Source organism: Equus quagga, chromosome 13 (genome assembly GCF_021613505.1).
Source record: "Equus quagga isolate Etosha38 chromosome 13, UCLA_HA_Equagga_1.0, whole genome shotgun sequence".
NCBI classification, from domain to species: Eukaryota; Metazoa; Chordata; class Mammalia; order Perissodactyla; family Equidae; genus Equus; species Equus quagga.
Genome location: NC_060279.1, coordinates 90,655,461 through 90,668,882, shown reverse-complemented (window position 1 = coordinate 90,668,882; position 13,422 = coordinate 90,655,461). Strand labels below are relative to the sequence as shown.

At 57.1% G+C, this 13,422-nt stretch overlaps 1 protein-coding gene across 1 annotated transcript; it reads left to right on the top strand.

The window, feature by feature from the left end:
• The first annotated feature begins 7,691 nt into the window (after positions 1-7,691).
• Positions 7,692-12,755, top strand: SELENOW (selenoprotein W). Its single transcript, XM_046684146.1, has 6 exons — positions 7,692-7,927; positions 9,419-9,443; positions 9,540-9,593; positions 9,770-9,844; positions 9,952-10,050; positions 12,346-12,755. Exons 1-5 carry the CDS (start codon positions 7,707-7,709, stop codon positions 10,030-10,032), a joined length of 456 nt encoding a protein of 151 aa, XP_046540102.1. The 5' UTR covers positions 7,692-7,706; the 3' UTR covers positions 10,033-10,050; positions 12,346-12,755.
• Positions 12,756-13,422: the final 667 nt, after the last annotated feature.

The window sequence follows — 13,422 nt, the reverse complement described above, 5'->3', positions numbered from 1 at the left end:
TCCTTTGTCAAATATTAGCTGTCCATAAATGTGTAGTTTTATTTCTAGGCTCTCAGTTCTGTTGCACTGTTCTGTGTGTCTGTTTTTGTGCCAGCACCGTGCTGTTTTGGTTACTATGGCTTTGTAGTATGGTTTGAATTCAAGGAGTGTGTTACCTCCCACTTTGTTCTTTCTTCTCAGGATTCTTTTGGCTATTCAGGCTCTTTTGTTCTTCCATATAAATTTTAGAATTCTCTGCTCTATTTCTGTAAAGAATGTCATTGGGATTGCACTGAGTCTGTAGATTGCTTTAGGTAATTGGACATCTTTAACTATGTTTATTCTTCCAATCCATGTGCATGGAATATCTTTCCATTTCTTTGTCTTCTTTGATTTTTTTTTTTTTGAGAGGAAGATTGGTCCTGATCTAACATCCATGCCAATCTTCCTCTATTTTGTATGTGGGATGCTGCCACAGCATGGCTTGATGAACGGTGTGCAGGTCCGCGCCCGGGATCTGAACTCACGAACCCTGGGACAGTGAAGCAGAGCGTGCAAAGTTAACCACTATACCACCTGGCTGGCCCCTCTTCTTTGATTTTTTTTTTTTTTTGAAGATTAGCCCTGAGCTAACTGCTGCCAATCCTCCCCTTTTGCTGAGGAAGACTGGCCCTGAGCTAACATCCGTGCCCATCTTCCTCTACTTTATATGTGGGACGCCTACCACAGCATGGCTTGACGAGCGGTGCCATGTCCGCACCCGGGATCCGAACCGGCGAACCCCAGGCCGCCAAAGTGGAACGTGTGCACTTAACCGCTGCGCCACCGGGCCGGCCCCCTTCTTTGACTTTTAAATATTAAGTCTTGGTTTGCCAATGTGGGGCTTGGCACAGTGACTCCTTTGGGGCCTGCTGTCTCCTTTTTAACACCAGCAGTGAAAGCGCGGCAATGTGTGTGCAATATTTCTGCCCAGGGAAGCCCATTAGAGAGTCAGGACCCTAGGTGTTTTGGGGGGCTGGTCACATAGGCCCCCTCTGCCTAGCAGGTACCCAAATGCCAGACTTCCGCAAGAAAACAGTGTCAGCAGCCTAAACCATATCATTTTGCACAAACAGCCCAGGCACAATGCCACTCTCATCATTTTGGGAAAGTTTTCTATCAGTGGAGAGAAGTGTTTACCAGCCCGTTTCCCAGATGCAAAGTGAGGGCCAACCTTGCAAGCAGGCCTTTCTAGGGAGACCAGGCCCCAGACCCCCTCCGTTAGCTATTTTCTGCACAACAGACCTTGCTCCTCTCCCACACCTGCAGGCTGAATCTCTACGTCTCAAAGAGGCCATGCTGGCCCGTGTCCGAGTGGTTAAGTTCTTGCCCTCTGCTTTGGTGGCCCAGGGTTTCACTGGTTTGGATCCTGGGCGTGGACACGGCATCGCTCATCAGGCCACGCTGAGGCAGCACCCCACATGCCACAACCAGAAGGACCCACAACTAGGATCTAAAACTATGTATGGGGCTTTGGGGAGAAAAAAAAAAGAGGAAGATTGGCAACAGATGTTAGCTCAGGGCCCATCTTCCTCACCAAAAAGCATACCTTAAAAAAAAAAATGAGGCCATATGGCAGTGATTGGTTTGAAGATAAGAAGCAACATAATGAAAAGCAAATGTAAGATCCAAAGGAACAGGTAAAACCATAAAACCTCCGTAAGACACTGTTGCAAAAATGAAAAGGCAAGCCACAGACGGGGAAAATATTTGCAAAACGTTTATCTGACAAAGGACTTGTCTCTAGAAATATAAGGAACTCTTATAACTGTCGATGCAAATCACCCATAGTCAATCTATAAATCAAAATGGGGGTGAGTTTATTCTGAGCCAGGTCCAAAGAAGGAAGGGTGCCAAAGAGGCGGGGTGTTCAGAGTACGTATATACCGTTTTGGAACAAAGAGCACATGTCACATATGACAGGAATATCTCTTTTGCTACTGTCGTGAGATGCTTTGCTGGCACAGCAGGTCGGTGGTCACCTGGCGAGCACAGCAGGTCAGTAATTAATCCTTAGTTTCCAGGAAGAGACGCTTGTGATTAAAGAAACGCCGATATGGGGGGAAGTCACATCCCCATCTTTACGGGCATCGTTCTTGTCTTTGGGACACTGTAAATGTTTAAAGCAGATGTACGAGGCATGCTCAACAGGCCACCTCAGGCCCTTTTGGGAAAACAAGGTGAGGCTGAATTACTTTTAAATCAAAGGCCTTCCTCATATACTCCAATATATCCTATTGCCGTTCACTTATTTATCACAGCTTAATAATAAGGCAAACAACCCAATAAAAAACGGGTGAAAGATTTGAATAAATAGACATGTCATCAGAGAAGATATATGATGACAAATAAGGGCATGAAAAGATGCCTAACCTCCTTCATCTTTAGGGAAATCCAAATCAAAATGAGATACTGCCCCAGGCCCATCAGAATGGCAAAATTAGAAAGACTGACCACACCAAGTGCTGGCGAGGATACGGGGCAACTGGAAGTCTCCTACCCTCCTGGTGGGAATGTAAAGTGGTACAACCCCTCTGGACAACAGTTTGGTGTTTTCTTAAAAAGTTAACTGTACACTTACCCTATGATCCAGTCGTTCCACACCCAGGTGTTTACCCAGGAGGAAGGGAAGCTTATGGCCATGCAAAGATCTGTGCAGGAAGGTACGTTGCAGCTTTGGCTGTGAAAGGTTGTGAAAAGAGCTCCTGGAGCTCAGGGGCAGGGTCCTGACGGGCGCTGCTCCACCTGCCATAAGCTCGGGCCCTGTGATGTCCGCAGGGCCCAGTGGCCAGCCCGCTGGGGGAGGGTGAGGCTCTGCACGGCCGCCCAGGGAGGTCTGGCTCCCGGGACCTCCCCTCCCGCAGGCCCTGAGTCAGCAGCCGCAACAAAGGCAGAGTGTGGGGAGGACAAGGGGGTGACCCCAGCCGGCACGGGCCCCGAGATCACATCCACAGTGGGGGTCTCTCCCCTGCCTGGGCTCACGCACCTCGGCTCCCTTCGCCGCCCCTGGCCTCTGGCTCCCTAGTGTGCAGCACCTCGGGGCTGCTGGCGAAGACGCAGGTGGGGTGCAGCACGGAGCCCTGCTTGGCCTGCCTGTGGAAAATCTGCAGAGACCAGAGGCAGGTGCAGGTCACAGAGCCCCTCGGACTGCTCTTCCCGCTGCCCGCAACGCTTCTCCTCCACTCTCTGGGCCAGGGTCCCCCGGTATGTCTCAACTCAGAAATCCCCTCCTCCAGGAAGCCCTCCGTGCCCCCCTCCCAGGCTGGTCAGGAGCCCTGTCTGAGCTCCTTCCACCCCTCAGGCTCCTCTACTCTCTGTCTTCTTTATTTGGTGATGGCACAGATCAGGGCCTCAGGGTATGTTTGTTGAATGAATGAAGGAAGGCAGGCAGGAATAGATGCTACACTAAGGCACTGTCTAGAGGGCACTGGGGGACCATGGGGGGAGTGACAAGGTCAGGTCCGGACGCGCTCCAGGTGCCCCCTCAAGCTGGGGCCTCTGAACACACTGGGCCCGTGAATGTGGAGACGGGGTGCTCCCCAGTCAGGCCTGGGCTGTCTGCGGAGGGCTCGGGGTCCTCCCTGGGGGGGGGTGGGGGCGCAAGGAGGAGCCACAGCCTCAGGGAGGCCCTGACTCCAGCAGAATGACAGCCAGCTGGGGCAGCCCCCCAGCCTCACCTGCACCCAGGTGTTGAAGACATTGAAGAGCCTGGAGGGGTCGCCCTGGCTGCTCCCAGGGGCCCCAGCTTGGACACCGAGCCCCGGGCAGCATCTTCCCCGGGGCAGGGACCAGGCAGAGGCTGGGCCTCCTGGCCTCTCAGAAGTTGCTTGTGCTCTGTGCTAAGTTGCATGACCTCAAGCGAGTGCCTCAGTTTACCCCTCTGGAAAATGGGACAAGCACAGCTCCTGCCTCTTGGGGCCCAAAGTAGGTGCGACGTAGGTGCTGGCTGCTTTTATTAATAACACAGCTGCCTTCCCTGCCCTATTTCCACACTCCCGCCTCCCTCCTGGCCTCATTTTCGTCCCAGCACTCGCTAGGCCCTCACGGGATGCCTGTTGACTTCCGTTGCCTGTGTCCACTTCCCGGCTATAATGTGGGCCCTGGGAGGTGGGCACCCCTTCCTGTTCGCCGCAGGTCCCCCGGGCCTGGCCGTGGGCCACTGTGAGGCTGGGAGTGGGAGAGTCGGTGTGTGTATAGCTGGGCTGCAGCGTGTCTGTCGGGGTGTGTCTCTGTGGCGTGGTGCGGCTCTGTGCGTGTCGTGTGCTGTGATGTCCAGACACATCCAAGCCAGAGTGTGTGTGGGAGTGTGGCCGGGTTAGGCTGGTAGTTAATGTTGTTGTTGTGTGTGTGTGTGTGTGTGTGGCTGCGCCGTTGTGTGCCAACGTCTGCCTCCCACTGTAGCAATGGGGTCGTATGGTCTCGCTGTGTGTCTCGTCCCTGGCATGACGGGGTGTGCTGTTGTGTTACCGTCTTATTGTGCGGCTTTGTCTCTTGGGGGCGGGTGGAGTTGTGCGCTGCCGGGTGTGTATGTGTGCCACAGTGGGCATGACTGCTCGTGTCTGTGCGCGCAGCTGTGCTGCTGTGTGTTCCCGCCCATGACCGTATCCAAGTGCGTGCTTGGCATGTCCTTGCGCGTCCCCGTGAGCTGGATCTCAGGGTGCGCTGCCGTGCCTCCGGCTGGATACACGTGTGTTGTGTTGTTGTGTGGCTGGGAGGGCAGCTGGGTGTCCCACCATGTGGCCGGCTAGAGGTGGCTGCCGTGCTGTGTTGTGCGTTTGCAGCTGTGTCGTCGTGACACTGGTTGGGTGTGAGCTGGGTTGTCGTACGTGGAGAGCCTGGTGCGCTTTCGTGTCGTTGATGGCAGACTGGAGGTGTGCGCTGTCGTGTTGCGTCTCTGGCTGGGTTGTGGTTTGTGTGGACGTGCAATTGCGTAGCCAGATAACGGTGAGCGCTGTGTGTTTCCATGGGTCTGTGTGTGTGCGTGTGTGTGTGTGAGAGAGGGAGAGCAAGGGATGGATTCCCAGCCCAAGAGTCATTACTCAGCCCTCCGGCCTCCCCCACTTCTGGACAAGAGACCCCTTTGTTCCCAGTGGCAGAAGGGTGTTGTCCTCCCTCTCGAGGCCCTGGCAAGGTCTCAGCTCTGAGCCTCATCAACACAACATCCTCTGAGCTTCTGCCCTGTGCCCGGCCACCTGCTGGGGGTCGTGGTGCTGGGGGCGTCGCCCGGGGCACCAGACCTCTGACAACCTGAGTGGTCGGGACAGCGATGGGCGAGCCCCAAGGGGACTCTGGCCCAACCCGAGTGGCTCGAGAGGCCTTCCTTGAGGATGGTATTCTTACAAGATAATTTTGGGGAAATCGTGACTTATCCGGATCTAAAAGTGACTGCATGTTATTTGACTTAACCTGGGTGAAAGGTTACAGTCAGCTCACAGGAGAATCGAAGAACAGACAGAGTCGTGGGTCAGGAATATTGGAACGAACAGGCAAACGGAGGCAAAACATTTGGGAGGGTTCCTCTCGTCTGAATGGTTGCGGCCCCCTCAAATCTAGATGTTGAAATCTTAGCCCCCAAAGGAGATGGTATTAGCAGGGGGGGCCCTGGGAGGTGCTTAAGTTTAGAGGATGGAGTCTTCGAGAAGGGGATTAGTGCCTTATAAAGGAAGGTTCAGAGAGACTCCAGCCCCTTCCATCACGAGGACACAGCGAGAAGGGGCCAGCTATGAACCCAGGAGAGGTCCTCACCCGACCACGCTGGCACCTCCATCTTGGACTCCCAGCCTCTCGGACTGTGAGCCATGAATTTCTGTTGTTTACAGGCACCCAATCTGTGGGGTTTTGTTTCAGCAGCTGGAACAGACGCAGATGGGGGAAGAGAGTGGTCCCCCTTCCAGACAGCATTCATTCGCGTGTCTGTAGAAAAGAATTATTTCGCGTTGCCATCACCTACCTACAATGTACAGAGTTGCAAGATGGATCCTATAGAATCGGATAATTCTGAATGATGGTGTTCTGGGTCGAATTGTGTCCCACCCCAAATTAATATGTTCAAGTCCTGACCCCCAGTATCTGAGAAGAAAGCCTTATTAGGAAATAGGGTCGTTGCAGATGAAATCAGCTGAGAGGGGACCCTACTGGAATAGGGTGGGCCGTGTTCCAACATGATTAGTGTCCTCATAAAATGGGGAAATTTGCACACAGACACTCACGCTGGGAGAGTGCTGTGTGAAGATGAAGGCAGAGATCGAGGTGATGCATATAGGAGCCAAGGAACGCCAAAGATGGCCAGCAAACCACCAACAGCTGAGAGAGACGCCCAGAACGGACTCTTTCCCGCAGCCCGGGAAGGAACCAGCTCTGCTGACCCCTTGATCTCGGATTTCTGGCCCCTAGAACCGTGAGAGAAATTTCTGCGGTTTAAGCCACTCAGTTTACGGTGCTTTGTGACAACGGCCCTAGCCAACTAATACAGATATAACACGGAGAAGGCAGAGTTTCCCACCGAAGCACAAAATTTTCCCTACAATACGTTGGAGCTGATTCTTGGAGGAAGAGCAGGAATCAGGCAGCAGGAGAGCGTCGAGACAGCATGTGCAAAGGTCCAGAGGTAGAAAGTGGGTGGGGTCGGTGATGAGATTGTGCAGCGAGGGCACCGAGAGAACGGGCAAGCAGGGAGGGACCAGGCTGGGGCAGAGGATGCTAAGGTTTGGATTTTTGCTCGGGGGAGCTCTGTAAACCCCTGAAAGGGACCTCTATTTATGGGGCATTGACTGCCCCCAGCCCCTCAGTGCTCTACATACAGGCTCATTACACCCTCCCGAGACTCCTGGGGGTCAGAAGCCACACAGCCAGCCACAGAGGTGGAGCGGGCCTTGAACCTCGTCCGCCACCTGCGCTGAGGGATCCCGCAGGTGAGGACCAAGCAGGTGAAGACAGAGGTCGGGGAAGGGAAACTTGCGGGCAGAGTTCATCTTCACTGAGCTGACTGCTGTGCCAGACGCTGTTCTCGTTCTTTCCACGTGTAGGAGCTCATTTCGCGCTCACATCAGCCTCCCAGGGAAGCACTATTTTCACGTCGCTTCATATCGTTGCCACCACCGACCCAATCACTCCCACGAGAGAAGGGGCTTTGTTTATTTTTTCATCAATAAATGCGGGGAACTACCGCAGCGGGGGGGGGGGGGGGGGGGGGGCGCAGTGTATTCCCTGAAGGCCATGCGGCCCTAAGCCCCTGACTCAGCAGCCAGCTTCCAGCACTTTCCAAGAACCGCTTCCCTGGGAGGCGCAAAGGAGGGACCGCAAAGGCGATCAGGCGGCGCCCGGATCCAGCTGCCAGGCCTTAAGAAGGCAGCTGGGGTCCCTGGAGCGCTACGGGCGACCTCAGCTCCATGCCCCAGCCCGTGCGCACTCCGCATCCTTTCCAACGCGCCCCTCCCGCTCTCTCCGGGGAGGAGAGGGGCTCAGGGTCGCCCCCTCCCGGCCCCGCTGTAAACCCACCCCCGACGCCTGCAATTCCGTTTCCACCCTGGAACCACGGGCCCTGAGCCCCGCCCCACGAGGCCATACCATTCGTGCCCGGAGGGGGATCCGGGCGGGGGCGCGCAGGGGCTTCCCCCGGGGACTCCCTCCGCCGGGGGGCTCCCCGGACCCACTGGGGCAGAGGACGGCGGTTTGCATGATGGGCTCAGATGGCGGGCCGCAGGGCCCCTCTTCCCCGGCTGTGGGCCTTTCTCTCCTCCATCCCACCCCCGACGTTGGTTCGCGCCCCGGATGCCCAGGAACGGACTTTGCGCGGACGTTCGCCCCGGGCGCAGACCTCGCGCGTCCCCGCCGGAGGTCGGTCGTCGTCTGCGCTGTGGGCGTCGTCGCGATCCCGAACCATGGCGCTCGCCGTCCGAGTCGTTTATTGGTGAGCACCGCGGCCGGCGGACCCCCCCTCGCCCCGCGCCCGGACCCCACCCTCCGTCCCCACGGAGCTGGGCGCCGGGGTGTCCGGGGCAGGACCCGTGGGCGTCCCTCCACGGGGAAGGCGATCCCCTGTGGCTGGGGTGGCGTGAGGAGGGGCGAAGAGTAGAGGCCGGGGACCCCCCTCCCCAGTTTGTGACACCCCAGAAGTCTCCGATTACTGGAAAAAGGAGATCTGAGACACATGGGTGTCCATTTGGGACCCCCGACTCCGGGGCTCCGTTTGGGGGGCGGATGGGGTCGGTTTGGTGATGAGAGGGGGCCTCTGTGGGCCCTTAGGTTTCCCCTCCCCCAGGATCGTGAACAGTCACGGGGTGGGGACAGCGAGGCGAGGACGTTCGAGAACGTTCCGGCGTGTGTTTTGGAAAGGACTTGGGCGAATACAATGGGTGCCCCTAGCGACTAGCCCTCCTTCCTTTTTGGCCTCAGTTTCCCCATCTGTAGAGGGAGAGAGAGAGTTCTTAATAGTTACCGCGAATGGAGTGCTGTGTGTCGCTACTAAACGTGTTTGACCGAATTAATTCCCCGGCTGGGGTCAAAGCTGCAACAAAGCAGGGAATTTTTTTTTTTTTTTTCTGTTTTGCTGACTGCTCGGTTCCTCTGGCACCCGCGACTCTGCTGGCATGTTGGCGCCTGATAAATACACATTCGGGGAATTTCCCCTCCCAGAAACCCTTCCAGGGAGGGTAATTTTTGCTCCACCCACGGGATGAGGAATCTGAGGCCCAGGGTGGGGCGGGGGCGCGTCAGGAGCTTGAGGTCCACACTGCAGGTGGCAGGGGTGACTCGACCCCGGGTCTACTGTCTGTGGTGTCGGGCAGTGCCCGCGGGGCGAAAGCAGAAGGTGGAGTGACATTGGGCGGCCCCCCTAGGCCCGGGCGCCAGACTCCATCCCGAAATAGCCCCGCGTGGGGGTTGGGGAGGCGTTTGGACTCCATCCTCTGGACCAAGAGGCCTTGGGAGTCCAGGAGCAATGGTTTCCCTCGGAGTCTGCCCCTGCGAGTCTGCCCCTGCGGGTGCGGGTGCGGGTGCGGGTGGGTGGGCCCCGGGGAGTGGGTGAGGCTGCCATTCCTGCAGTTCTTGTCCTAACCCAGTGTCTGTTTCCCTTTGTCTCTCCTTCCCCCATCTGTCTCATGCTCGTGGGCTCTCCTTGTCGCCCCCCGTTGTCTGCGTGCGCCCCCTCACCATCTCGTCTCCCTTGCTCTGTGCCGGTGTCCGCCTCCTTCCTGGGTTCCTGTCTCCCCATCTCTGTGCGGCTCCCCAACCATCTGTGTGTCGGTTCTCTCCTCTCTCTCTTGGGCGTATTTCTCCCCTCGGTTTTGTCGTGTGTGCCCCTCTTGATCTCTTCCGGGCCCCCCTACACCCCCCGCCTGGTCTCTCCCCTCCTCTTCCCGGATGCCACCTGTCTCCACTCTCTTGGACTCTCTCCCACCAGTGGCGCTTGAGGCTACAAGCCCAAGGTAAGCGCAGAGGCTGCCCCCCGGGGGGGTGTCGGAGGAGGAGGGCTAGCCCGGGAGGCCCCTATTGACCCCTGTGGTGATCTCCACCCCTTTCAGTATCTTGCCCTTAAGAAGAAGCTGGAAGATGAGTTCCCCGGACGCCTGGACATCGTGAGTCTTGGGGACGGGGGAAGGAATGGGTCGCCTCGTGCGTCCCTCAGCCCCGAATGGCAGGGGGTGGTGGTTTGGGTCAGCCCCACCCTTCCCTCATGTTCTCCATTCCCTGGGTGGGGGTGGTGTCCCCAAGAGGGCATCTGAGCCCCTCCAGGATCTCTCTCTCCCCACAGTGCGGCGAGGGGACCCCCCAAGTCACCGGCTTCTTTGAAGTGATGGTGGCAGGGAAGTTGGTTCACTCCAAGAAGGTATGTCTGTCTGTCCATCCCGCCTCGTCCTGGAGCTGGAGAGGGCTTGGGGCTGGCACTGGTGTCTTGGTGCCGGCTCACCACTTCCCTCTTCCTCCTGTCCCCAGGGAGGCGATGGCTACGTGGACACGGAGGTCAAGTTCCTGAAGCTGGTGGCCGCCATCAAGGCTGCCTTGGCTCAGGGCTGACGTGCCCGGAAGGCAGAGGTGAGGGGGCCCCCACTCTTAAACACGGGACCCACCCTGGTTCCTGCAGGTGACTCCTGGTTCCCAATGTACCGAGAACCTAAGTAGTTTCCAGCTCATCACATTCCAGAACAAGTAGCAGTTTCCCTATGACTCTGAGACTCGTCAGCCCCTTCTTGGCCTGATTTCCAATTTTCAAGCCAATGAGCCAAACCCACCCTCTTCTAGAAATGGGCACCGGTCACCAGCCTGGTGCAGACCAAGTGCTAGATCCCGACCTTGGGAACCCAGAAGCGCTTTCTGCCCTCTGATCGTGAGTGTCTGTTCCCAGCCCCCACGGGGTCCAGAACTGAGCACCCCATCCCAGTGAACCGTGGACCCGGGTACCTGTCCCCAGCGTGCTTTGCACCCAAAAGCTGGTTCTCAGACGCTTTAAAACTCAAGTTCCATTTCTTCGAGTCCTTTACGGGAGCAGAGCGAGGTCACCTGCAGGGTGAATTTGGACTTGCAAATTTGAAGTAACGCAGGACAAAAATACAAATGCCTTGCCTCACGTGCCCATCTGACATGAAGCGAGTCTTCCCGAATTGAAAAAAAAAGAGAAATCAAGAATTTCATAATCTCAGAGCTGGAAGAGCTGAATAAAAGGCGGACTGTGCTGCAAGGGGCATGGGCTGCCACCCTGGTGCGATTTGAATTGTTAGTATTTTTTTGGTTCCGCAAAGCCCCCGTACGTAGTTGTACATGTTCTCTGTGAATCGTTCTGGTTCTTCTGTGGGAGCCGCCGCCACAGCGTGGCAACTGATAGACGGGTGGTGTGGTTCCGAGATGAGAAGCAAACCGGGCCGCTGAAGCCATGAGCCCGAAACTTTAACCGCTAGGCCGTCACGGCTGGCTCCGCAATTTTATTTATTTATTTATTTTTTGTGAGGAAGATTGGCCCTGAGCTAACTGCTGCCAATCCTCTTCTTTTTGCTGAGGAAGACTGGCCCTGAGCTAACATCCGTGCCCATCTTCCTCTACTTTATATGTGGGATGCCTGCCACAGCATGGCGTGCCAAGCAGTACATAGGTCTGCACCTGAGATCCAAACTGGCGAACCCCGGGCCGCCGAAGTGGAACGTGTGAACTTAACCGCTGCGCCACCGGGCCAGCCCCTGGCTCCGAATTCTTGAAGACTAAACCAAAGCACGTGCCCTCTGTAGCCCCACCGTTGGCCACTTTGAAACTGTCGGTAGCACAGAAGCATCTCCTTAATTGAGCATGAGCCTTACTTGGGTTCCAGAGAGAGCCGTCAGGGGACCATTTCATCCATCACACAAGCAAAAATGGGATTTATGTAAGAGAAAGGAGGGGGCATGCGTGTTTTGTGAGTGCAACTTCAGGAGGCCCCCAAGCTCCCCTGCCCCCTGGCTCAGCGATTTGCTGGGAGGACCCTCAGGACTCAGCGAAGCTGTTCTCCCCGTGGGTACGGTTTATCGCAGCGAAAGGGCAGAGGTCAGAGTCTGCAAAGGGAGGAGGCAGCTGGGGCCGCGGCCTGGAGACCAGGCGCCCCCTCCCGGTTGTGTCTCCCCGCGGAGTTGGGCAGACAGGTGCTTAATTCTCCCAGCAGTGATGTGTGAACACGTGAACAGAGTGGGAAGCTGCTGTCTCGGGTTTTCAGTGGGGCTCGTCACAGAGGCGTGGCTGACCTCCCTGGAGATAAGAGCGGCGGCCACGTGGCCCAAGGCCCCACCGTCAATCACACTGTTAGCACAGAGTATCCGGTGTGGGGGTGGCCCCAGGTGGACCGAGACTCTCTTAGCAGGCAGGCCATGCCCAGGGCTTAGGGTTACTCCAGGAGCTGGGCAAGGGCACCCTGGGTCCGGGCAGGCTCCGTCCTCTTATGCACAGTGGGTGCTCACCGTTTGGTGACCAGCAGAGAGGTCTGTGTGGGGCGCTCTGAGCTGGAGTGGGCCGACCGGGGCATCAGAGGAACCAGTTTCACCTGTCATCGGCTTCTGTGGGGGTCAGTTCCCCATGGGCCAGATGCGTCAGGTTCTCTGTAAGGTCTGCTGGTGGCTGCCCATCAGCCCTCGGTCTGCCTCGTTTTTCTCATCAGAGTTTCTCACGACAGACTGGACAGGGAACCAAGCCTTAGCCCACCCACCTTGCTTGGTTACACTTCTCCTGCACAGGTGCCCTATTTTCCTTGTGCCTCAGTTTCTCCCTGGGACGGCATTTCCCCTGCTCGCTCTGATCCCCTTCTTTATCATAGGCCCCCTCCCAGCCTCTCTCCATCCAAGCTGACCCCTCTCCCACCTCTTGTCTCTGCAGTCCAGCGGCCTTGGCCCGGCCCCCTCGGCACCTGCTTCATGACAGGAAGGGCTGAAATGTCCCCAGGACGCCTGGTCCTTCCCTGAGGTTCTCACGGACGCCGAGCGGGGCAGAGATCGACGCCCCTGGGCTTTGCCTGTGTGTGTGTGTGTGTGTGTGTGTGTGCGCGCGCGCGCCTGTCCCCGGGAGTCTGGCTTTGCACACTGGTCCTGCTCCTTCCTCTCCCCGACCCTTCCCCGTCCCCTGCCTCCCCTGGGTGTCCCTGTCCTCCGTCTGGTGTGTGGGATGGTCCCGCTCCAGGCCCCCTTCTCAAGGGGGAGCTGAGAGAGGGACCCGGATGAGTGGGTCTCAGAATTCAGAACGTTTGCAACGGTTTGTGATTCAGTAAACATCAGGTGACTTGAACAAAACGCGCCTGTGTCTGCGTGCGTCCCTTTCCCCTGGAACAACCTCGTGGGTCCCCAGTCCAGGAAATGAGCCACAAGGTCTGGTGCCCCGCATGCTGCGCGCTTGCTAATAAATGAGCGTGTACGGCAGCTCTGAGCTTCTGCAGACGGGCAAACACACAGGGGAGATGGACTCCAGCTCTTTTGTTCAGATGAGTCTTGCCCTGGCCCCACGTTCGCCGACACTGGGCGGCCTTATCTTCAGGGACAGTCACATTCTGATTCCTGGGGGCCCGGGGTTCCACATAGGAACTTGAGGGGGGCACTTCATTGAGCCCAGAAGGACACCACCCCCATGGAGGGCTGGCTCTACACCCCTCCCCCTGCACGCAGGTGAGCTGTCATCTCCCCAGTGAAACGGGGCAGATGTGGTGCCATGATGGGTCCCAGGCTGGAGGTGGGGTGAGCCACGCAGCTCCCTGGGCTTCCCAGCGCTCTTGTCGCAGGAGCCCCCCCAGGACCACCAGGCTCGGTTGAGAAGCACATGGTTTTCAAGGCGACTGAAGCACCATAGAGCGCTTTTCAAGCCTTTGCGCATGTCACCCCTCACGTTCCATCGGCTGTAAAAGCTGGTCACACGGTGAACCCAAAGTCGAGGGGTCGTGGGCTGGGCTAACGTCGTCCCCATCTT